The sequence below is a fragment of the Haemorhous mexicanus genome, chromosome 5 (genome assembly GCF_027477595.1).
Source record: "Haemorhous mexicanus isolate bHaeMex1 chromosome 5, bHaeMex1.pri, whole genome shotgun sequence".
In the NCBI taxonomy this organism is placed as follows: Eukaryota; Metazoa; Chordata; class Aves; order Passeriformes; family Fringillidae; genus Haemorhous; species Haemorhous mexicanus.
Genome location: NC_082345.1, coordinates 70,082,706 through 70,108,910, shown reverse-complemented (window position 1 = coordinate 70,108,910; position 26,205 = coordinate 70,082,706). Strand labels below are relative to the sequence as shown.

The window sequence follows — 26,205 nt, the reverse complement described above, 5'->3', positions numbered from 1 at the left end:
AGTCAGTGCCACTGAACAAACTCCTCCCAGCTGCATTTGGTTTTGTACACTCTCCTGTTAAACTTCTCAAGAGAGTCCCCTTGGGCTCCCCACAGGTTATTTTACAGCTTAGCTTTGCTGGAAACCTTCTTCCTACATCCAACTTCCCTCTAAAACTTCCCTTTACTCATCTGAAATAAGTCTCATTATTATAATGCTCTGCTACTTCTTACAGAATACACTTTCTTGTTCCCTAAATTCATTAAGTATTAACTCAGCAATATTTTTTTTTGTTTTAAATAGCAATATTATTAACCTGTCCACACCACTTTCCTTTTAATATCCAAAGTTAACTAGAACATTCCCGCTCATTTGCAGAACTGCAAATAAACTACTGCAGCAAATTAAATTGTGTTCTGAAGGCAGCTGCTACTAAAAATTTAGGAGAATATTGGGTAAAGATGGACCTAACTCCTGTAAACAGTAAATACTGCATCACTTAGAATTGACCAAAGATTCCAGATACCTCAACTGAGGGTCTTACAAATAGGTTAAAGTGACATATTTTACTTGAAGGGAAATGTTGTATCTGTTTCCAATCACAATCCAATTACTCCACTGGTAAATAAAAAGGCACCTTCCCTCTCAGTCCTCTTTGAGGAAAACTTGAGCCCTACTGGTATGGCAAGAAGACAAACAGAAGGGTTAAGTCTTCATGTCCCTCAAGTTTACAAATTCCCAGTTTAACACACAAATAAGGACACTGGGACACCAGAATTGCAGACTTAGACCAAAACTACTCTTGAAATGTCTCTAGCCTTTACCTTCTCCCATATTCTACACAGTGGCAAGTTACACATGCAGCCTGAGTGCTTCATTCCCTCAAAATTATCTTTTCTGCCCTATCAGCAATCAACTGAACTTTGAATGGCCCCTTCACAGAGCCAGGGAAAGCTGCAAACAGGACACAGACAAGGAAAAATAGAAAACCACTGATAGTAATCAAAGCCTGGCGTACTTGAGAAAACAAGCCCTAATTTTGTATCAGGTTCCTCACACCCAGCACCCTTCTGACACAAAAGACACCTCTCTTAGTATTTTAAGAGGTCAGTATAAACAAGATTACAAATCCCTGTAGACCTTACCTAGGACACTAAGTTTGAGAACAAAATCTGGGGCAGTACCAGTGTGCATCAGCTTGTCTGCTAATTTACACCGTAAACACCTGAGAGATTATAGGGAATTATGGCTCTCAGGGATGACAAACTTTTGAGGTTTTTGGTACATCCTGCTGCATTTCAAACTCTGATAGGAGTTTCTTTCTGTCACAGCAGGCCCAGTATGAGAGCACACATGATCCAGTCCATAGGTTAAAATCTATAGTGCAATATAAATTGTCATTTCAGGGACAGACAGTTGATTTGTTTATTCTAATTCTATTTCTTCTATTAGGAGAGATTTTGCTTCTCAGGAAAATAAAAACATCTTTTGCAACACATTGAATTTCTCTTAAGCAATCATAAAGCAGCCTTGAGAGCACTCCCTGGTGAAATCTGCCCTGTAACAAGACATGGATAAGCTACAAATAGGCACAATTAGTGAAGAGATTATCTGCATACAGTGCTAACCTGTGCAGTCTTTATGTAATTTAAATCTTTCAGCTTTCATCCCTTAAAGTTGACATATACAGAGAATTAATTCTGTGTTGGTGAGTAGAGATGTTCCTGGGCAAGGGGAATATCTGGGGTAAGGACTGAACAGCAGCAGCAAGTGGAGAGGACTTGAGGAACAATCTTCTACACCTAACACATAAAAATGCAAGTGCCACAATACAGGTAAGAGGAAAAGTTCAGGACTTCACAAGGATACCAAAGTCAGAGGTGAACCCTGCAGTGGGTTCCATTACCTCTGCCCCAGAAATAAAATAACTCAGACATCCTTTCTCCATTAGGAATGCTACAACTGCAGGCACGTGGTGCTGCAGCTGGGCCTTAGCAACACAAGGACCTCTTTGTGTGAAACACATCTCTTGGAATGTCACACATCAAATTAACTCACCCCAATGAAGCACAAGCAGTCTGCAGGTAAAGATGACTTTTAACTCACAGCTTGTAAAAACAATAATATTGCAAAAAGGAAAGAAGAGAAGGAAAAAAGGTTCTGAAAAAAACAGAACATAAACATCCCCCTTCCCAATACTATGAAATACATAGGTATTACTAAGTTTTCCACTTATTACTGATTTTTCTGGATTTGAATGCATTTCATGTATTCAAACAAAAATGCCAAACACCAAGAACCTCAGAGAAGCCTAATATCATCAAAATTAGCAAGTCAGCTTGTGTTCAGTTTCTGCAAGCTGGATATTTACATCTGCCAACCACAAAAACCCTAATACAATGTAATACTCTGATCTTCTATTTGCCAAAAAGGAACAGATTATGTTACAAAGGAGGCACGTGTAGGGGAACTGCATATGGCATTTTCTGACTTAAAGTTGATTCAATATTAGGTCCCAAATCAGCAGAGATTTCAGTAAGGACAAAAAATATATGAAGCCAAAAGATACTAATCTTTTATGGAATGAGATACACTTTTGCTCATATACAACCATTGAGTAACCTTAATGTGTTGGGATCTTTTCAAAATTAAACGTTTTAACAAAATTTTTATAAATCTTTCCAAGAACTACAAGTTTTTTTACATCCAACTAAGTTATTCACTACCAAAATTTATCTGCAATTCAGCTTGGAATATGTTTTTTGTAGACTATCAATTTTCACTTCCCAATAAAATATTTTAAAACATTTCCCTCCCTATGCAAGATTAAATTACAGAAATAAAAAAACAGATAGAAATTGAATTGAAAAGCACAGTGAAAGATTATCCAGCAGTAACACTTATGCAGCAGTTTCCAAAATATCTATTAAAGACATAAAATACCAAATAGGTAATGCAATAAAGAACCTGCATATTCATAGTAGCTAACTTTTAATCTTATTTTCTTTACAAGCTTGCTACTTACTGTAGAAACCCAAATCTATCTGTGACTTTGTAAAGATGGTAGTCAGCATCTTCCCACGGTTCAATCTGAGCACCCTCACGTCCCTAAGGGGAAAGGAAAAAACAAAAAGCCAAATTATATTTTATGGCACAATAAATAAAGACACGTAAGGGAGCATTCAACCACTGAGAGCATAACTTTAGGGACACTTTGGGACATGGTGGCAGGAGGTTAGAGGAGGAGAACACCAGTCCTAACCTAACCAGCCAAGAGAAGGGAGAGCAGAACACCTAGCCCAGACCTTACAAACAGTATTTTCATCACAGGAAATCTCTTTTGGTTACTGCTATACACAAAATATATTTAACCAGAGTCACAGTAATCCCACAGCTGTTGTTAAACTCCACAATAATGCATCAAGGTCCCCAGAGTGCCCTCTACTCCCTTCATTTCTCAAGTCCATCTTTCCTGAACTATCACCTGCAAGAGCACATCCTGAAGACAGTCCTGAGTTAATGTCCTGGCTGACTTGCAGCAGCTGTCAAACAATGCAGCACTGAGTTTTCCCTCAATTATGCATTCATGCATGCCCCATTCCTGTTCTGCAATTGCCAATCTTGCAAAAGGCTTGCAGAAGTTTACATTTCAGCTCTACCTGCTTCTGGAGTGGGCTATGTACAGGTTACTGGCTGTGAAATCAGCCCACCCCTCAGAACACAAAGTGAATTGGGTTTGTGTGGCCTGGTTTTAGGAGCAAGGGGCTCCAGAGGTAGTTTCTTGAGAAGCTGCTGGAAACCTCCCCACACATCCAATAGACAAAGCCAGGTCCAGTAGGGACCTGCCACTGGCCATGGCCCAGGCCACACTGGAGCAGGTTTGGTGGCAGGACTAGTGACCCCACAGGGGACCCATGCTGGAGCTCCTGTGCCTGAAGGAGTGACCCTGATGGAGGGACCAGTGCTGGAGCAGCTCATGAAGAACTGCAACCCATGGGAAGGACCCATCCTGAAGAAGTTCATGGAGAACTTCAGCCTATGGGAAGGACCTCCCCACTGGAAAAAGGGAAGAGTTTAAGGAGTCAAACCCCCAGGCAGGAAGGAGTCACAGAAACAATGTGAGACAAACTGACCACAGCCCCCATTCCCCATCCTCCTGCACTGCTCAGATGGAGGAGGTAGAGAAAACTGGGAGCAAAGCTAAGCCCAGGAAAGAAGGAAGGTTGGGGAGAAAATATTTTAGATCCAGTTTTTATGTTATTATTGTCCTACTCTGATTTGATAGGTAATAAATTAAACAGATTTCCTCAACTCAGGTCTGCTTTGCCCATGACAGTCACTGGTGAAGGATCTGTCCCTGCCTTTATCCCAACTCATGAGCCTTTTGTTACATCCCCTGCCCAGCTGAGGTGGCAGTGACTGAGCAGCTTTGAGGAGCAGCTGGTGTCAGCCTGTCACACACAAGCAGGTTTTTCCTTAGTCCAAGGTGAGCCACTCATATACTGCACACTGTGCAAACCACCAGTAAGTCTGGCACATAAAACTTTCCATGAACTCTACACACAAGGCTATTGCTCTGTACTCCAGTGACACTTAAAAAGTCCCTAAGTGTTACAAAAATACCTGAGTACTATGTAAGCATTCTAGGCACAGTCTGTGCCAGGCTTTTCCTGACAAGGGGTCCAAGAACAAACATCATATGACCAGGGCATTTCTTTAGCTCCCCACAACAAGATCAGAAACAATACAGCTCACTCATCTTTTACTTTTTCTGCTATGATTTCAGTGTTTGTACTAGCATAACAGAAGATAAAATAAATAAAAAGTAAAATGAGAGTCCTTCTGATTTCACAGATACACTGAGCATCCTCAAACACCCCACTTTCACTACTTCTAATACAATACACTCCCTGAAATAGTCCCAAAGTAACTTGCACCTGAAAAATGAGTTGAGTCATTATCCAGAATATCCCCCATGGAGAGAGTTTAATTCACCCACAGGCCAGTGTATCATTAAACATCAGATTAGTACTCAACAGAGTATTTCAAACAACAGGTAGCTGGAATCATGATTTACTTTTTAAACAGACATCTTATGAAGATTCATTATTAAATGTCTTTTAAATTACTAAAAAGTTCACTTACTCGGTCATACTTGGCAACTATCTCTGCTCGTTCCTGGGCAAGTTTGATAGCAGCATCCTGCTCAGCATCTGCACCTGTAGAGGAATTAAAATCATGTTGTTCAGATTTTCTCCCTTGTGAAAAAAGAACTGCAGCCAAATACTTGGAAAATCAACTAAAGGGAGACTACTTCAATGGAGAAATGCCAAAACTGTGGTATCAAAGCAAAATATGACCTTGGTGTATGTCTTGAATACTGCTCAAAGCAAAGTACAGTTACTGCACAGTATCTTAATTGCTGAGTTTAGAATACTTCTGATTTTCCACCAATGTAGATATTAAATACAGTAAAAAAAAATTCTGCACAACCCACAAACTGAAAAACTGAAGAAAGTACTAAAGGCCACTAACTGGCAATTCCACAAACATTCTAATAGTCAAAGAAAGCTGAAACATCCACTACTGGCTTAAAACAAAATTGTGACATATTTACAGGATTTGTGGAGATACTGGAATACTGAAGAAATAATGCACAGCTTCTTAGAAATAGCCTACAACTTATTTCTCAGAAAACAGGGAAGGATGTCATTACAGTGTCAGAACTGCAACTTGGGCAACCCAGAGCTGGAATAAGTGTAAGGATATGACAACAGGAAGGTTGACAGGCAAAAACAAAAAACCAGCCTGTGAGTAAGCACTGGACATGAGGACACTGCAGATGCAGCATTTACTACATGACTGGAGTTCAAGTTTTGTTCAGTCCTGTTCCCTGAGCAGAAACCATCTCCAGGACATGGACAGGAACAGAGAGCACTAAGAAAGGAAAAGTTGCTATTCTGAATATCCAACAACAGAATGTACTGCAATATCCCAAATATAATTATATCAAACCAATGAGGTAAATCAGCTTTAATTAATAAGTTTGTGAAATATTTAAGCATTGAATTCCTTTGATTATTGAAAAGCAATGAACTTTAGATAAAGCAAGGCTTGAAAAAGGTTTAAAATATATTTCAATCTAACACTGTTATAAAAATAACTCCAAGCAGGTGGGGTTTTTTCACTATCTAATTCATGGCAACATAATGAACTTCAGGAATGGTACATACCAACCATCTGGGCCATGAAACAGAAAAACAGATCACATATTACAGTTTTCTATCATATGACATTAACGCAATTATTTGTTCAAACCTAGTGTTTCTTCAATAAAGGTTACCTACATATTTTTCAACATTTAGACAAGAAGTTGTGCCAAGGTGGCCTTCTAAGCCATCTGTTAGAGATTTTACATGGTCTCTGCTTGTTTTCACTCTACCTTTCTCCAGGGGAACACTAAGAGAACCTCAGTGTGACCCACCACAGACACAAGCACCAGCATTTAGACAACAGCACTGCTTGCCCCAAGCTTCCCCTAAGGGAAGGTCTGGCTGCTTCTTCAAAGCTTTCATTTATGATCCCCAGAAGTCACACTTGGTTACCCTCACCTGGCCCCCTTTGTCACCATCATTGGCCAATCACATTACTCCTGTTAATTCAGAATACAGAGAGCTCTGTCATTTTCTCCAGTGAGCAGCAGAAGCAGCACACACGTACTTACACAGTTATTTGAGGGAGGAAAAAAATTAAATAATTCAACCTCCTATATTTGGAAGCTTGACATCTCTAAGCTACAACACTGACAAATCATTTCCTCCCTGTAAGATAAGGGGTGAGTAGAATATTTCATATTGCTCAGACTTTGGTGTGTCCAAGCAGGGCACTGCTCCTCCTGTGCTTTGGTGCTGGATCCTTTATTCCTAAGCTGAAAGGGGACTCAAGACACAAAGCAGTTGGGTCTCAGGTTTGCTTTTCTCTGACACAGCTTTACAGCCACTGCAGGGCTCTGTCACCCTGACTGCCCATGTGAGCTCCGAGCAAGACACAGCTCCCAGAGCCCTCCAGAGCCCCTCCCCAGCCCTGTCACACCCAGGGGCACAGACACAACTTCACACCACTGCCAGGGCATTCCAGCACTCCCCCAGCACAATTACAACAATCCTTATTTTTATAAGTTCCTTATCTTTATCTGCTGACATAGGTGTCTGCTGAACTGACAATGTCCACTAAAGCTACCAAATCAACCCTGACAAAAAGCAGCGGGTGAACCCTGGTTTTACTTTCAAAGTGAAAGAAGATAAAGGAATTGTAACTAAAATCAAATTGTGTTTCCTTCTGTAAAACAGATCTGTGCTTACAGCTAGTCCTTACAGAAGACTAATGATGAATTTTTAAAAAGTAAACTTTTAACTTCCTTAGCAATCTGACATTCCTTCAGCAACTTCAAGTACTGACTGACCCAAATCTCCAGTTCTCCAGTGGACAGCTGTGGGGAAAAGCTCCCTTGTTTAAAGCTCACCTGCTGCTGAGCTTCAAGAAATAGATTAAAAGTCCTATCATTGATTTCCAAGTAGAAGAGATTAGACTTGAGAAAGAGTGAGGCTGAATATAAGCAGACAATATTGTAATACACAGCAGTCAATACATTCACATAAAATGTAGCTGATACATTTTTTTAACAGAACTAAAAATGGTTTCTATTTTTATTTTAAAATGTGCTCAAAAGGACGTGCATGGATCTTCAAAAACACAGACAGAATAACAGTGTAAGCTGAAAAAAGTTTAAACCTTTGCTTAAAAGAATGCCAAACTGTATTTGCACCAGAAAGCAAGTTCCTGATTTATGCTGAAAACGTGGCCATGGCTTACCATCCCTTCCTCTGCATAAGCAATGTGTGAATCCAAGTTTGGCATGTTCTGTGTCTCATGACAATTCAATTACATTTAGTGTGTAAATTATCATATTCATTGCCTTTAAAGTAATCCTCTTTGCTTTCTGCCAGAATCATCTTAACCTTCCAGCTGCACTGAGATAGTTCAATGTTTCATTAATCCATCCATACTGAAAACCCAGAAAACAGCTTGAGATGGGGGCAAGAGCTTTTATTTTGGGAGATAAGCATTAAACATGATTTTTCTTATAAGAGGAAATATTTAAATACCTCCAACTTAGAAATTACACATTGATTCCTGATAAAGTAAAAGCTAAATATGGGAACAAGAAAAATTCTTTGGCACAAAAATGCTTCCCTATGAAATTGAAGACAAATAACTGGCATTCTAAAGTCTTACAAGTTTTGTTCAGTGTTATCTCAATGAAAGCAGTTAAAGATATGATACAAGTATGATTAAATTTACTAATTAAAAGTTAGCATTACAGATTATACAGGAAACAATGCCATCCCAAATGAGGTCAACATTAATATATAGTCAATTAATTAGTACAGAGAACTGATTTGAACTAAAAAATGGGAAAATATATTAGCAATGACCTGATGGTAAATTCTGTCAACAATGGCATGCTAATCAGCACTTCCAAGTCCCCCCAAAATCAGACAGGCTTACAAGGTACAAGCAGCATAAAATCCTGCCCAGCATCAATCACAGAATGACAGGTAGAAGGGACCTCAAGGACCATCTAGTCCAAGCTTTCTTGGCCAAAGCACAGTCTAGACAAGACTGTCCAACACCCAGTTCAGCTGAATCTTAGAAGTGTCCACGCTTGGGGAATCTACCACTGCCCTGGAGAGATTATTCCAATGGCTGTTCTTATTGTGAAAATTTCCAAGTGTCCTGAATCTCCTCAGGAGTAACAGATATAAAGCAAACTAAAAATATATAACATTATGCTCTATTAATAAATGCTAAAATACCTGGAAGACACTAAGTGACATTCAACAGCAAAACAACAAATCCAAGTAAAAATAAACACTAGTAAAAAAAAAATAAGGTTGTAGCCTACAAACAGATGTAAAAATTAAATTCTGAATTTTACTGAAACTTCTCAAGGATAGAGATTTTTGCAAGAAACAGAGATATGATTTGATGATCTGATGAAGCTAAACAAATCCTGCCTTACTCTGGCTTTCATGCCATCTTCTCTCTTCTGTTCCACATGGATGAAGAGTAGCTGTGGATGGACTCACCTACAGACACCAGAGAATCTTGACCCAAGGACCCCCTTTAATCCATTTAAACATGTATTTTAAGGTGGGGGTAGGGAGAAGGTGGGGGAAAAAATTTACAACAATGTAATTTTGTGTTCATGTAAATCACTGAGCTAAAAACACTGAGGATCCCTCTTACAGTCCCTGCTGTAACTCAGATTTCCAGAATAAAGGAGGGGGAACTGGCAGGACTATCCCTTATGTTTCCAGCAGTGAAGAAGGAGCTGCACAGCCTGTGACAGCCTGGCAGCAGCTCAGCTGCTCCTGGTTGGGGTGACTAACACAGAGCCCACAGTTACACCTGGCTTTCATCACAGCCCAGCAGAACTCAGCTGCTGCCAAGGGAGGAATGGCCAGAAGACAGTAAAACACTGGTCTTTCCCACAAACAGAAAAGCTGCTGCTCTACCAGGTTTACTAAGTACCTGTATTTTGAATTGTTTGTCTAATCCTGCATGGCTTCTAATCCTGTTCAGCTACAGAAGAGCAAACCAGTAAGGCACAGCCTTTTTTAAAGTGATTTCCATGTGCAATCCAGTAAGCACACATCTCTAGTCCCTACAAAAGTAGGCATACAATTTATAGGAATGGTCTTTGGGGTTACTCTAACTCACTAGTGCTGTTGTCTCTGAAACAGCCTAAAAAATTACCAAGCTGTACTTCACCTGCCAAAGGTAACAACCATGGAGTAGCTCCCTCACGAGGGTAGCATGAAATGAGTACCACTGAGAGCCTCAGTGAGTTCCTTACACTGAAGGAGCAGTAGGTACAAGGTACATTGCAGTGCTCATGCATCAGCAGCAGTATAATAAACTGCCTCTTACAGATGTGCCATAAATTTAAGAAGAATCACAGATTTGTTTAGGTTGGAAAAGACTTTTAAGATCATTGAGTCCAACCATTAATCCATCACTGCCAAGCCCACCATTAACCATGCCCCCAAGCACCAAGTGCTTTTAAATACCTCAAGGGATGGTGACTCCACCACTTCCCTAGGCAGCCTATTTCCAGTGCTTGAGAACCCTTTTGGGAACAAAATTGTTCCTAATATCCAACCTAAACCACTTCAATGAATCCTGAAGTAATTTCATCTCATTCTGTCATTTGTTCCTGCAAGAAGAGCCCAGTCCCCACCTGTGGGATTCACATTCTCTAAACCTGAGAGAAGCAGAGAAAAGAATGATCAAAACAATTCTTATCTCATTTATCTCATTCACTGCTCCTGTGTTGTGCTAAAGTAGGTAGCATGCAATATGGAGATTGTTTACCCACAGTGATGGTGTTTTGTTTCCTTGGCCTATCAGGGCCACGTGTGTGTGTGTGTGTGTGTGTGTGTGTGTGTGTGTGTGTGTGGACTGTTGGCTGGCAGTCACAAAATTCAGTGCAGTTAAGTGCTTGGCAGATTCAGTTTAGATATAATGTAATATAGTGTAATATAATATAGAATAATATAGTATAATAAAGTAATTAATTAGCCTTCTGATATTATGGAGTCCACCTCGTCTTTCTCCCCCTCACTGGGGTTGCCTTGCTTTCTGATACCCACCTGGCTACACCCTCCTGGTAGGGAGCTGTAGAGAGCCATAGGCTTCCCCCTTGAGCCTCATTTTCTCCAGGATAAACACCCCCAGCTCCCTCAGTCACTCTGCATAGGACTTGTGCTCCAGACCCTATCAAAGCTCCATCCCCTTCTCCAGACATGCTCCAGCACCTCAATGTCCTTCTTGTCACAAGGGGGCCAAAGCTGACCCCAGGATTCAAGGTGTGGCCTCATCAGTGCTGAGTACAGGGGGACAATCACAGCCCTGGTCCTGTTGGCCACACCACTGCTGGTACAGCCCAGGATGCCACTGGCCTTCCTAGGCACACACTGCCTCAGGCTCACCCACTGTGGACCAGCACCCTCAGAAATGATGTCTCTTTCCATGGGGCTCAATATACCAAGAGCATCCTGTGTAACCTTATCCCAAATTCTAAAAAGTTATTCTTCCATTTTTGTCCTTTAATCCACCATCACTGTCTCATCAACTGCAGAGCACTCTGAAAACCCCAAAAGAATTGGAAATGTTAATTTTTTTCCCATTACTTTACTAAAATTCTTGCCTGTTTGCACATTACACATCCCACTGCTCAAAGAGCTGCACTGGCACAAATTCCTGTCTGCAGGCACCACCACCAGCTGCTATGCATCTACACATTCAAAGCACACATCAGAGCAATAAACAAACTCTCTGGTCATAGCAGAAAGTCCCTTAAATACTCAGGCTGTTTATTTTCCTTCCAGTTCAGTCCCATAAACAACGAAATAAAAGCCATGACGTACACTTAATAGTATTTTGCTGTGGGTACACCATGTTCCAAAGGAAGAATCTTGGTAAATACCTGCACATCAACACCAAAGCTGCTCTGAACAAAAGGGATTAAGCATCATTTATTATACTTTCTCCTCATGCAAAGGGAACTTCTAAAAAAGAGAAGAGCTTTTAACACAAAATGAACTGGTTAGTTATAACAACAATCCCTTCTGCATAGCAAAACTTTCTCTGAAATATGTATTTCCAGACGTTAACTGAGCCACATTTCTTCCACCATTAAAAATAATTGTATTCCTTAAATATTATTATTTAAAGCTCAGTTATCACTAATTTGAAATGAGAGATAATAACAGCACAATGTAAACAATTAAAGAACAGTACATAAAATTTTACACAACACTTTACCAGTCTTTAGACTGTCATTTTCTTCCCAGTCCTTGTAGAGCTCTGTTTTAGTCTTCATGAAGTAAATCTGTTTGCTTCTAGACCATATTCTAAATCAGTTTATCAAAAATGACCAGGGGAAAGTTCTCCTCCTCCACTTGCTGCATTTGCTGCACACAACTGAGCCACTTGACACGTGCTCCTTTTTCCAGACACAGCCCCTCTACAGCTCCAGGAGCTGCAGAGGCTGGAACAAAGATGCCATTTGTTAATGCCAAGTGTCACGAAGGCACCACGCTGGTGTTCTCCAGCCCAGCCCACAGCCCTGCATTCCAGCTCATAATAAACAAAAGGATTTGAACAAACAGCCTCAGAGGCCAGGGCTCCTGTAACACATCACTGTTCTACTCTTAGGCAAGAATTCTTACTGGTGTTTTCCAAGTGCTGCAGGAAAAGCATTTTACTGAAAGGACCTACTTGAAATGGGGCTTTAAGTACCCTTTTCCTGGCTTATTACCTAAGAAACCACAAAATTAGGTAACTCTAAAAAATACAGTTTAGATTTCTGTGACTGGCATTCCCTACTTAAAGGATGGAGATTTTACATATTTTCTGATCAAAATTCCTTTATTCTTCAAGATATCTTGGGAACTTGAAACACCTAGGACGTCAAAAGTTGACAACAACATTTTTGTTTATAAAAGTACAAAAATTCAGGAGTAAAACCTGAAAAACAGATTTCTGTACCAAATATCCCAGGCCAAACACACAAAGCCATTCTCCTGCACAGATTTTGCCCCCACACGTGCTCTCTCACCCTGCCATTCTGCTGCTATGTGATGCCTGCAGCCAGGAACCAGCCAATTCCATATCCTAACCTAAGCAACTCAGGACACACACACTACCAGACACTTTGTGAAGCCAGCTGAAAGATGATCAGTGGCACTGGCAGAGGTTACCCAGGGAAGCTGTGGAATCTCTCACCATCCTTGGAGATGTTCATGAGATGCCCTGGACAACCAGCTCTGCACAGCCCTGCTTGATCACAGGGTTGTACCAGATGACTTTCAAAGGTCTCTTCCAGCCTCAACCCTTTTGTGGTTTTCTTGCACTCAGAGAAGTGTTAAAATGTCAGGAACAGGAGATCTGATCAAGTGTGTTAGACTATTCTTTCTTCCCCAGAGACTGAAAAAAGAACAGTTCCTTCAATTGTTTTAACCTTCCTCCCCATATCGTGTGGCAGAGCACCGAGCCTGGAAATGAGCAGCAGCTCCTTTGTCTTTACCACTGATTACTGCTCCTGGATCCCACCCAAGCCCAGGTGTCAATAGTTTAGTCTCTGGAATCAGTATGAGTTTAGACTAAGCCAGTGCCATGCCCACTACCAGGCACATTTCCCTCAAAAGCAGCATTTTCTTACTGCTGACACACACAACAGCAATCCTCTTGAGACACAGAAATAATCTTCCACTTTGCTCATAACAAAACTACTGAAATGAAATCAGCTACTTTCTGTTTCCTTATCTGTGAGCATATTTGTGGTGAGGATGACAAGAACTCACACACAATGAACACAAGCATTTGTCTCAGGTTAACTCTCACCCCTTCACCACTTGAAAACAATTTGCTTTTTAACATCACTGCTGCTCTTCTACCACACACTAATCACAGACAGCAATAAGCCATATTACTCACACACACACACACACACATATATATATATACACACACACTATAGCTATACTAGAGATATCTATAGTGACACACACTATAGCTATACTAGAGATATCTATAGTGATACTTCTCTTAAATCTCTCAAGTTTAGCATTTCTGATTTTGTAGGTGTTTTTCAACAGACTTCTAGAAAAGGTAACATTTTGGCTGAACTGAAATTTCTCTTTATTCCAAAGAAAAGAAAAAAAGCTATAAGATATATTAAAACTCTTTGGAAAATCAATATATTGCATTATGCTCTGCACTAAAAAAAGCCCATTGCAACAGCAAAACCCATGTACCCTCCCCCACTTAGTAATCAGCGTTCAGAGTAGACACTATTCTAGTTTTACAGCATGAGGACTAATGAGTGAAGAATATAAAAGTAAAGTTTTAACTTCCCTGAAGAAATGTAACTGAATCTCATCTCAATGAAAAATCAAGTTTCACTATGGTAGAACTCTTGCAGTCTTGCAACATCCCTGTGAGACACTGCACATTCACCAATGGAAAATGGTCACTTTGGAAATTAGTAAAATTAACTGCCACTAAAAACCCCCTCAAATCAATTTTAAAGTGATCTCCAAAGGCCTCAAAGCAAGAGCAGGGAAATCAAGGCAGCTCTGCTAAGAGATATTCCACAGAGGAAGCCTGAGTCAAAACATGAAATGAGAATTTAGGAATCTATGTATTGCATAGAATTTAAATCTAATACTCTACCTTGCTTTTAAGCAACAATGGACTAAAGGGCTTACAGAAATACCACCAATATTAATCAATTACTGCAATATGCCTATCATTTTATTTTTAATAACATAGCCTATTAACATCTCTAGATAATGGAGCAATGAAAACACAAAACTCAATATAAAACAGAAATAAAACAGAAAAAGAAGAGACTCTAATAAAATATAACTTGGCCATTTAATTAGTCCTAATTTGCAATTTGTTTTTCTGTGTGTTTCATGTAAATAATTACACCTTAAAATTAGATCACTCCATCAGCAATACCTACACCTAACCAGCTGGAAGCTGCAGTTGGAATGCTCATGTCATCACCTCACTACTGAGCCTTATGAAAGTTCCCACAAGGGTTACAAAGTGGAGTGACAAGATCTGGCAGGGTTCTACTGTAATTCCATTTCACAAAGTGTTGTATGCAGTCATGAGCCAGAAGATAATTAATTTGCTGAAGGTTAACATAATCAGTTGGAAAGCCAGAAGAAACCATAATTGCCAATTTTCAACAAGCTATACTGGAAAGAGTAAACCCAATTTTGAACAATGCTCCTTTCTTGAAAGAAAAAGAGGACAAAACCAATGCACAACCCACCCTCCCGCCCAAATCTCTGTCAACACAACCTGAAACATTTATGTCAGCTTTTAATAGACTTCAATGTAAAAACTCAGGCTGGGTATAATTTGGGGCTTGCCAGTATGCAAAGACTGGTCTGACTTGTGCCACAACTAGCTAATGTCTTATGTCTTAGCTTAAGTCATCCTTTGTTCTTCTCTTCCCAGGGGTGTAGTTGGTATCTGGCCTTTTCATCACAATTTTTCTCTTTCCTCAGTGCCATGAAAGAGCAGCATTGTGGCCACAAAGAAGTGGTCAGTCACCTACACGTTTGTCTGTCAGGAGATGCAAACACAGCTGAGCTCAGCCCTCCCAGCAGCTGTTGCAGTGGCCATGGGGGCAGATCTGCAATTCCAAGGGACACAGCGAGCTCTGTGTGTGACACATGTTCTAAGCCAGCAGCCATGGAACAACAGAGACACAGCCACCATGGAAAAACACAGGAGTTTTCTACTACTGCAAATCATTTTATGCTCTTCCACCAAAAGATTACATTTCTTAGAACTCCTGCTGTGGCTAGAACTGATCTCACTGTAACACAGAATCTGGCTCATCTATAGCTCATGAGTATTACTCCCACACTCCCCCTGAAATCCATGACCTTTCCCAGCACTAGCCCTAGCCTTTACAATTATGTCTTAATAAAATATGCTGCAAATCATCTGCTGCATTATATGGGAAGATCAGACACTTGACCTCTGAAGCAGTATTGACAGATGAAAAGCAGAAATATTTCAGGAATTTTACCCTAACAGAAGTCGAGGCATCCTTTTATGCCAGTGGCTTTTCAGGTACTGGTTATGATTTTATAAGCAAATTTAGATGAAAATACCTTTTTTTTTTTTTAATTCCTTGTACTTTTAAAGTATATTTTGCCTGCAGTTCCCAGAGGCTTCTGAGAACTAAAATATCCCTTCTGTACACTGACACTGCTCATACTTCTTTTAACCAAGACAGGCTACTAAACACACAAGCAAAACCATCTTTCAGCAAGACTGAACATTGCAGTTCTCTGTAATAAATTTCTTCTTTGCTTTCCTAATGCCATATATCAGGATGACATATAAAATCTTTTTTTTTTCCCAGCAACACAAAATCAAAATAACATTAAAAAATTCTCCGAAATGCTAACATTATTTCCAACATAACTTCAGATTTCCTGTTTTGAACATCATAATTAGTGGTAGAATATGAATGTTTTCACAGCATTAAGATTTGCCACATCAATTTAAAGAGTAAAATGGTTCTAATATTTTCAATTCTGACACAAAGTAGAACATTTCATAACAAGAGCTATGCTTCCCACGTTAACAGACATATTTAAGTAGTCAGTTGCCACACTGCACTAATTATGTTAGGTCTCCTGATTAATCATTTTTCTCTCTGCATTAGTCAAAATTAATGAAGCAAACAATAATTATATTTTTAAATTCAGTGTTAATGATGTGAAGTCTATTCCCAGTTTAAAACATCACCAAGACAACACTCATACAGACTCTGGATGAAGTTTTTTAAAAGAGGGCGGTTCTTAATTTTTGAGGAAGCTGGTTTATTTCTTCTGTAGGGCTAGAGAAGCTACAACAGGTTTCTAGTTACAAAATTTCATTATAGTGGTATCATTTTATGCTGGCTCAAATAAAGAGAATTGTTCTTCTACACAGTTGAGCTGTGAACACACTGACATACCCGCAGTCCAGCTCATCATTTAATTACACAGCCGATTTAACTGATTACAACAGGAAGAAAAGGAGGGTTTGTTTTTGTAATACATGCTATTCTGCCACTTAGCAAGACCAAAGAGCTCCAAGCCAGCTGAGAAAAACACCAGCTCTGACTGAAGGTGGCAGGAGTAGAACCTGAACAGCCCCACGGGGATGCAGCAGCAGCTGCCCAGACCTGCCCACAGCCCCAGGGCTGGCACTGAGCTGCTGCTCAGCTCAACAGGCACTGCCCAAACCTTGCTGGCCCCACGTGAAACTTTAGAAAAGGAAATGTTCAAAAAAAAGCAACAGATGAGCAGATCCTGAATCACCAGATTTCACTCCCCAGCTGCACACATCCTACCAGCCTTTGACTTTTCTAACTTCTCCTGGAAGAGACAATGTGAAGCACATAGGGACGAGTTCTTGCCCAAAAGTGTGAGAAAACCTCCCTGCAGCCTCTGCTCACACCTGCACTCGAGCCTCCCAGGGGCTGAGCTGCTGCTCTGCCTGTGTGGACACAGCCTCTGCATGGGGAGAACCTGGCATTCATTTTCAAGCTTTAAATTCAGTTTCAGCCTAATACACAACAGAAAAATAAAATCTTAAATATTGTGAAAGTTGTGGCAGGATGAAAAACCACTTCTTGCTTTATTCCAGTGTCCTGGGTTGTAAGATGTGTGTATTCTATTTGCAATCTGTTAGAGTGGGGCAGTTATCCTCTGTTAATTGGGCAGTTTTCTTTATCTCTCCCACATCCAATCATCCCTCTGGGAAATATCTTCTGTTCATGGGCCATTGAGTGTCCCTGCTCGTCTGAAAAAATTACATCATCCCACTGGGAGATGCTCTGCCCAGGGGGAGGAGCCAAGCATTCCTACCTGGATAGAATCTGACATTTGGAACAGAGAAGCAGCCTTTTCCCACTGGATTCCCAGGGGAGCAGCTTTCTTCTCCGCTAGATTCCCAGAGGAAGACCAGGTCCACCTACACCACACCCCTGGACCTTCAGAGGAAAACCCCACCCTTCTACAGCAACACTGCTCCAAACAGAGCCACAGCTGGCACTGCAGGAGGGCTAAACCACCATTGAATGGGACTGCTGCCACCACCCTGACCCACAGAGTGCCAGGTCCTATTCTGATCCTGTCATTTTCCATGTCAAGGAAGGCTCCTGCCTTCCTTAACAAACACCTGTCTTTTCAAACCAAGACATCCAGCAACAGCATGTTTCACGAGTTACACCAGCTAGTAAAGGCTGCTAGACACTGCTGTGATCCACACTCAGGCATCCCTCCATCTACCATTGGGATACACTGAAGGAACCACCAAAAAGCACAGTAACAGTGAGAGGAGCTGCAAGGCCCTTCTGCTCAACTTTAAGTATAATCCTAACATACTTAAAGAATTTCACCAAAAAAAATAAATACAGAGTTACACACTAGAGCTCAGTTCACCACAGCTTTCTTCAATTACTCTGTCTCTGAGCTATTAATCTTAGAGCAGATAAACATTTTAACTGCAGCAATAATACCTTAAGTACTAACATGATCCTCTAAGGGAATCCTCTGAAAAGTCTGAATGGCACCAAGAAGCTCAAATGACACTAAACCTTCTCTTGGTGGCTCTGTGATAAGCTTGAGTAAGTCCACAGGAAGACATCAAGGCAAATTTAGTTACCTGCCCTCTTGCATCAGTCATGTCTACACAGCATGGAGCTGAATAACTGGCTGCTTACAGTATCTGTCATTAACTTAAAAATTAAAATGATTAACTTAAAAATTAAAATGATATTTAAGAGAGGGGAAGAAATGCTGAAATCCCCTCTGAACATCTGAAATCATTTCAAGTGTCAGACAGCAGGAGATCCATGTTTTTTTTGTTTATAAAGTGGTTATAGGAAAGGCTGGAGGAGTAAAAGACAGCTAGATGAAAGGTTAACAAGTTTGTCAAATGGCAGCAGAAATGGGGGAAGTTTCTTCATCTTTGCCATGAGAAAAGGAAGTTAGTGGTAGACAAGAAGGTTCTGTTGTTTTCAGTTTCACTGACTGAGGACTGGTAAACAAAACAAAGTAAACAGCCATGGCATTTCCCATGCAAAACAGGAATTAGGGCCTCCAAGGCTGTCCTTGTGCCTGGTCCCAACCCCCAGCTGAGGGAAAACCCAGCAGAGCAGCTGCAATAAATCCCAGTGCCATACCCACCGAATCACAATCAGGTTGCATCCATACTGCTAATTAGCAATACCAGTAAGAATTTGTTTGCCCCCACCTAGTTTGCATCAGTTAAAACCTTTGTCAATACAGAACAACTTCAGAGTTTGGATAAAACAACAGAAAGGCGAGGAGAATGGGGAAGAAAAAAGATCACAAACTTTCTGGCTGTGTATCTACAGAACACTTTACCAGTAAGAAAAACCTTCTGCCTACATTAGATCCATCACCTTCATCTTTTTTGCTAGAGGAAGCACCAAATTAGATTTCAGATGTAATGTATCCCTAAAATTTAGGAGTGTGCCAAAAAAAGGTCTTGGTCTTTTTCCCCAACCTTTGACTCCAGTTAATTACAGACAACACTGAAATGTCAGCACCACTGAGAGGCAGGCACAAAGCTGTAGTAGAAAAAGACCACAAAATGAAAATGAAAAGGCATTTGTTTGAATCTCAGATTTTAAAAGACAATGCAGAGTCAGAACAGAATTTTGCAAAGAGGTTATAAATCTCCTTCAAGTAAGACATCACAGCAAGAGGCAGCATTTGGCTCATTCTTTGGATATCCTGAAAACTTTTAACAAATATCCAGTGTTGATGTAAGATGATAATTATTAATTTATACTGTTGCTGCACAGAAACAATAACTTTAATAATCAGTGCATTAACAGGCAGGCATATCAGTAACACCTTATTTTTACTGGCTTAGAACAAGATAAGCACTGAGGTACTTCAGTAACAGAAATCCACCATGAAGTTTTCAATGCTACTTCTCCCAAAATCAGTACTTTTACTTCAGTACTGATGCAAAATAAACTACAAACACATGCTGTGAACACCTTAACAAGTTCCTACTGCAAAACAAACATGATGTTAATTCTAGTCTAAGCCTTATACACAGCCATCAAGAAAAAAATCCATTTGTTTATGCTGAAGTCAATAATGCACTCAACCTAGTAATGATGATCTGCTTTAAAACCACTACACTGTGTTAAAGAAAAAAGCCAAAGAAAACCACCCATAACCCAGAAAAATCTATTTGTCACAGATTCTCATACCTCAGCAGAAAATTACCTGAAATTTTAAGAAGGCAGTTTTAAACTCACTGAACTGAGAAAGTCTACTTCATCTAACATAAACACTGATGCAGTTCTTTGGAAATCCCTATTCCAGTTTATCAGCATTAGCTCTAGGACAATAAACAAATAAAGCCTCTCATGGATTCCAGTCCAGCCCATATAACCTATTTCATTCCTAACAGATCCCTCTCAAGCTCTGTGCATTCCATATCCACCACAGAATCAAAACCCACAGGAAGAGTCACGACTTGGTTGAGCCTGTGGAGCTGCACCTGGCAAACAGGATCCTGTTCCCTGGGAAAAGCAGACCCACTGCAGAACCCTCCCCTAGGGCAGACATGAGCTGCTCTCTCCACCAGAGAGAAGGAGGAACAGCACCAGCTGGGATTTAAACACACATCCACCCACTGTCTGCTGTGCCTCTAGACATGCAATTAAGACATTCAGCACTTTGGGGAGGGTTCAAGTTCTCATTTGTGCAGCTCAGATGGACCAGGAGCAACAGGGCTGACTGGTTACCCAGACATGAACCAAACAACCAACCTCCACAAGACAACAGCTTTGAGCTCTAACTAAAACCAGCTGCAGAGAGAAAGCTTTAGAGGTCAAGGCTCTACATGAGCCTATATGGCCTTTAAATCCTTTTTTTTTTTTTTTTTTCTTAGAAAGGTAGACAGAGTAGTCAGGCAAGAAACCTTCCCATGAGGGAGGGGCAACACTCATTTTGAAATCTACTGACCTCACATGGAATATCTGCAAATTCATCAGTGAAGTTTTCATCAGTGAAGTTAAACCCAAAATTACTTACGAGCAAAAAACTTATTTTGGTTATGAATTGTGGTTCCCTCTTACAACTGAAAACATTTCTTCAGTACATGTTAAAATGACAGCTTTGCATTTCTGATGTTACTACAATCAAAGCCCAAGCCTGTTCTTGAAGCAAGGAACTGTAATGCAGCAAATCAAAACCATCTTTGTACACATATTCCTGAAAGGTCTAACAATAGGATAGGAAAGGAAGAGAATGAACTTAACAACATTCCTTCAGTTACAACACTTTGGAAGGATTAGGAACTCTCACTCCAAGGGCTTCAAACTGGATGAAAATCCAAGAGCCTTTCATCAACTCTTCCCTCTTCAGCAGACGTACAGCTGTCATCTGTCACACAAGCCTGAAAGTGAATGAAAACTACCAAATATTTCTCCTGTTTTTAGAGTCTTCTGAAACTTTTCAATTTAACAACAAACTCCTTGTTATGACAGCAAGTTCTTGAAAGAATTTACAAACAACTCAATCTCTCCTAAGGCTGGGAAAAAAGAAGAAATATAATTTTTGACTTCAATTTGTTTTACTATAATCCACACTAAAGACAACAGCTTTTAGGGTGCATTAGTCATCAGTATAAACCTTACTCTACTTAAATAGTGAACAGAATTTCTACACTTTCTCCTTCTCTAGCTCACTTTATTCCTTGGCAGATAAAAATCCAGGGGTGTAACTATTAAACACTATAAAATTACTCACACATACTCTATTTGCCACCACCCACTGTTTTGGAAGAGCACACAAAACCTAAGCACACAGGAACCAGTGGTTCACATTATTGTGATATCATGTGCTATAAATGTAGAAAAACAAAAGCACCAAAGAATACTTTTGTACCTGAGGTACAAGAGGCTGCTTAATCCCAGGGTAACAGTCAGGCCACCTCAGACACACTGATGACAGGTTTCTCTGAAAAATGAGTCAGCTGCACACCCTGGGGAAGTTCTCTCTCAATTAAAACAGTATCACAAACAGCCATTACTCTTCAGGTGCTGCTGAGCCCAGGTGGTGTTTCACTGAATCACCAGCTCCAACAGACTCAGCCACTTTTTCTCAGATAGACAGGATTTTAAGCAAAGGCACAAGACAAATACATGGATTTGAAACTCAGCTAATCAGGCTTTACTAATTAAAAAACTTTTGATGGGAATGCAAAGAGAGGCTCTCCCCCTGTTTGAGAGGTACAAATCTATTCTGATGCTGTGGATGCAGGTGAAGGCTGCAGCACCCAGAGCTCCAGGGCTGATGGAAGTGCAGCCCAAGCACTGCTGCTCAGCTTGGACACTGCAACCTGCACCCTGACACAGCCCACAGGGAGGCAGTGACCTGTGTCCCTGTTCCTGGTGATGGACCACCTTCTGAGACTTGAGAAGCAGAGTGGTGAGAATTCACAAGTCACACCTAATGACAGTACAAATGCAAACAATAAGAAAAGAGGATACAGAAAGCAGGGGGGGAGGAAGTGTGATGTTTTAGCTAAGCAATGACATTTTAAGAGGATGATGTACCAAATTGCTAGAATAGAATCAGCTGTCAAGTTAAAGCATGCAGAAGTCCCCATCAGTAAGGGGTATGGATTACAACACTCCATCAAATCTGAGTACCAATCTTCCCACCACCCTGCACCTGTTTTCCTCCTTTACACCTGTATATTACACCAGCACTATTTGGTAGCTCTCTGCTTACACAAGCAATGCTGAAATGAAAGAAAAAAAAGGTAAAAAAAGCCTAAAGGAAAACTCAAAGAGGCAAATTATGGAAACAACTGCACATCCTTAATAAGATGAAGAAGAAACAGAAAAAAATTGGAGAAGAATAGGCTATGGCACAAGTTAGAGTGAAGGGTCTGCGAACAATAAATAACTGAAAAACACACAACTGAGACTTAGCAGCACAAAAATAATACAAACAAGGTATAAATTAGCTTCTTTTAAAAAACTTTATAGTCATCTTTTAGGTAACTCCACGTTTTAAGGATAAGGATATGACACAGGGAACTGCCATATTTATAAGCCACTGTAATGATGTGACTATCAGATACATCTGCTTGGTGGCCACTTCAGGACAAGTAAGGCAAATTTCTTCTTCTTACACCTCAGAGGTAACTATTCCTCAGTGAAACTGGTATGTCATTACTGGTCCAGTATCAGACAGTTCCCTGATACATCATTCAGCCATCAGCATTTTAAGTTCAAGCTTCTTAGCTCATATAAATAGAATACCAAATATTTACAGCCTTTCACATGGGACTGTGGGATTTAGCCCAAATTTGAATTGAGGGACTTTTCACATTTGGCTCAGAATGAAAAAGAATGCTTGGGAAACAAGCTCATCTGCAGGTTTTTTTAATTGTGGAGGGAAAAAAATTAAAATTATAAAAGACCTGCAATAGTTTTCATGTTAGAGCCATTTTTAATGTCTTTGTACTAAAATAAATTATCCCCAAATAAGAAGCTCTAAGCTGGTTTCTTTTTAGTTTTTAATTGGAAACAAAAGTTTTACCACTAATCAGAAATCTATGAACTCAGCTGATGAAAGCTGCATGACAGATAAAAGGCAGGTAAAAATAGTTTGAGAGGAAAAAAATTTAAAAATACCCCAGAAAAGTTGTTTTAAATGAAAAAGGAATCAAAAATTGCAAAGGCAGCTTAGTCAAATAAACAAAGCCCAGACCAAACTATTAAACAGCAATTCAACAGTAGCAGGAATGATTCAAATATGTCAAACAAATTTTATGTCCCCCTGTCCACCTGCAACCACCTCACATTCAAGTGCATTCTCATTAGCCTTAATTTGATTATCTCTTCTCCAAGCTCCTTATATCATGAAATTATATCACAGCTAGGATGCAAGGGATAATTTGTTGACATTTCCTAATGGTAGCAATGGCTTTAGAATTTCTAACACTTACCAGCAAAACTGCTCCAAAACTTCCTCTGGCATACCAATTAATACTGTCTCAAAACCAATTACTACACACCAGCAGCTGGAAATGTTACAAAGCTTATTAACTTTTTTTTTTATTTTTAACACAGACAGATTTTACCTAGGAGTACATTAAGAGAGCAGAAAGGAAAAACATAATTCAGACATCCTGGATTTACAGTGCTTGTTGACCACACCACTGCTCTTTGTCTCCTGCTCTGCTGGAAGTTACTGCCCTGGGCAGAGCTGGTAAACAGGATCATGTGAGTGCACTGCAACCCATGACAGAAAAGCCAGCTGCTGAATTTGCTCATGCTGCCATCACTGGCAGCTCCAGGGAACATGGACTGGAGAGAACTCACAGGAACAGAGGCCTGCAAAGTTTAAGTTTGTCCACATCCTCAGCATTGCTGAGGATGTGGACAAACACCTTGGCTGGCTGCCAGGTGCCCACTGATCTGCTCTCACTCCTCCTATTTAACTGGGAGAAAAGAAAAGAAGAAAAAACTCATGGATCAAGATAAACAAGGAGGTCACTCACCAATTACACTCATGAGAAAAACCTGCTTGGCTTGGGAAAATTAATTTACTGGCAATTAAAAATAGTACAGGTCAGCCCACAATGCTTGGGTTTTGTCACTCCTAAATCCTGACACTCTTCCCATGCTCCAGCATAGGGCCCCTCCAAAGGGATACAGTCCTTCACAAACTGTTCCAGCAGGGGCCTTTCCCACAAGCTGCTGATCCTGCCAGAAAACCTGTTCCTGGTGTGGGTTCCTCTTCCAGGGCCATAGTTTCTGCCAGGATCCTGCTTCAGCACGGGCTCTCCAGGGGCTGCAGGTGGATCTCTGCTCCCACCATGGACCCCCATGGGCTGCAGGGGCACAGCTGCCTCACCATGGTCTTCTCCAGAGCTGCCAATGACTCTCTGCTCTGGTGCTTAAACACCTCCTCCTGCTCCTTCACTGGCCTTGGGACCTGCAGAGTTAATTCCCACTATATTTTTATCTCTCTCCTCTCTCACAACTGCTGCACATTTCTTAACTATCTTATCTCAGAGGTGTCACCAGCCTCACTGGTGAGCTCAGCTTCGGCCCAGGATGGGCGGGCCTGTTTTGGAGCAAGGTGTGTCTGGCTGTGTCTAACCCAGACGCAGACCCCGGCCTCTTCTCACACTGGTAACCTCTGCAGCCCCAGCTACCAAAACCTTGCCATGGAAGCCCAGTACAGTGGCCAAACAAACTCTGCCACTAAGTTAACAGTTAATCTCAAAATACAGGGCATATAAAAATCCAAGTCAGTCTTCAGTGCTTTAGTGCATAATCTCTCGATCCCCCTCTGCCCCTAAATTTACCAGAAATTCCATTTATTTCCAAGAAAAACCTCATTAAGCTATTCTATTCATTGCCAAGATCATAAATCTGGGATAAAAGACTACTGATGTTCCACACAATTCTATAAATAACATTTTAGTCTAAATTGGAAGAGCGCTTTGGAGCAAAGCTCCAGATCATCTCTATTTACCGCTCTCCACTTTGTGCTGGGAAGAGACTTGGAAGTATGCAAAGCTGGATTCCTTCCAGGTTCAACTATCTGGGAGATGCACTCCTACCTCCAAGTTATGTTCTACCCAAGGTTTGATCTAGCCTGGAAAAAAATGCTGAAATACAGAGGAATGCTGAACTCCCAGCCTTCCTCTGTCCATCTCTGCCTCCAGTGCCTCACTCCCTGCCAGCACAGACACAGTTCATGAGCCACTGCTATGTTAAATGCCCAGTCCAAGCCCAGCACAGCTGTCTTTTGATTTGCCTAAGTATATTTGCTCATTCCTCCTTTTAGAGTTTATCTGCACTATTTATAGAATGGCTTTACATTCTTATTAGTTGCCAGACAATGATTTTTAATACGTGTTCCATCACTACAAATACTCCTCTGCAAAGCTTTACACATTATGTAAAACAGGCAATTATCACTGCACAGATTAGAAGGTCATTCTAATGCCTATAAACTAAATAGTAGTGGGAATTGGAGTCTGTGTAGCTGATTTTTTTTTTCATCTATAGATTTGGCAAGCTCCAGGCTAGCATTCATCCCACGTTTTTCAAAACCTAGCCAGAGTACTAATTCACGGCACAGAATTGACAAAAACATATCTTTGATTTGTGCAATGTGTGATCCACACTACAGTCTGTGAACACAACATTTTCTTTTACCCAGGGATTTGACATGGTGGCTTCAAGACTTGATGCAGCTGCAGCATAGATGGGGAAATTTTTCAAAACATTTTAAAAGTCTTTTCAACGTACAGCTGGCATCAGAAAAAGGAAAGGATTAGTCAGGTTTTTTCTTTATAGAAGGAGAAAAATTAGGACACAGAGCAATGGTGCAGCCATTTATACATCACTCAGCAAAGTGCAATGCCTGAAATCAGCAGGAGATTGCACACTGGGGAGCCCTGGAAACATCCCAGCAACACCCAAAACTTGAAAGTGATGAGGAATTGTTCCACCAATCCAAACAATGTGACTTTAAATGAAACAGAAAATATTTC

The 26,205-nt window shown here is 40.6% G+C and overlaps 1 protein-coding gene across 3 annotated transcripts in view; it reads right to left on the bottom strand.

The window, feature by feature from the left end:
• USP6NL (USP6 N-terminal like) overlaps positions 1-26,205 on the bottom strand; it is a 122,983-nt gene that overhangs the window by 64,970 nt on the left and 31,808 nt on the right. For 2 of the 3 annotated variants that reach the window (XM_059847517.1, XM_059847515.1), the window contains 2 exons: positions 5,125-5,198; positions 3,005-3,087 (listed from right to left, as the gene is read on the bottom strand). In XM_059847517.1, coding sequence (XP_059703500.1) covers positions 3,005-3,087; positions 5,125-5,198 — 157 coding nt within the window. Of the gene's footprint in view, positions 1-3,004; positions 3,088-5,124; positions 5,199-11,868; positions 11,990-26,205 lie in introns of those variants that run through there. The other variant, XM_059847516.1, reaches the window with a different exon arrangement.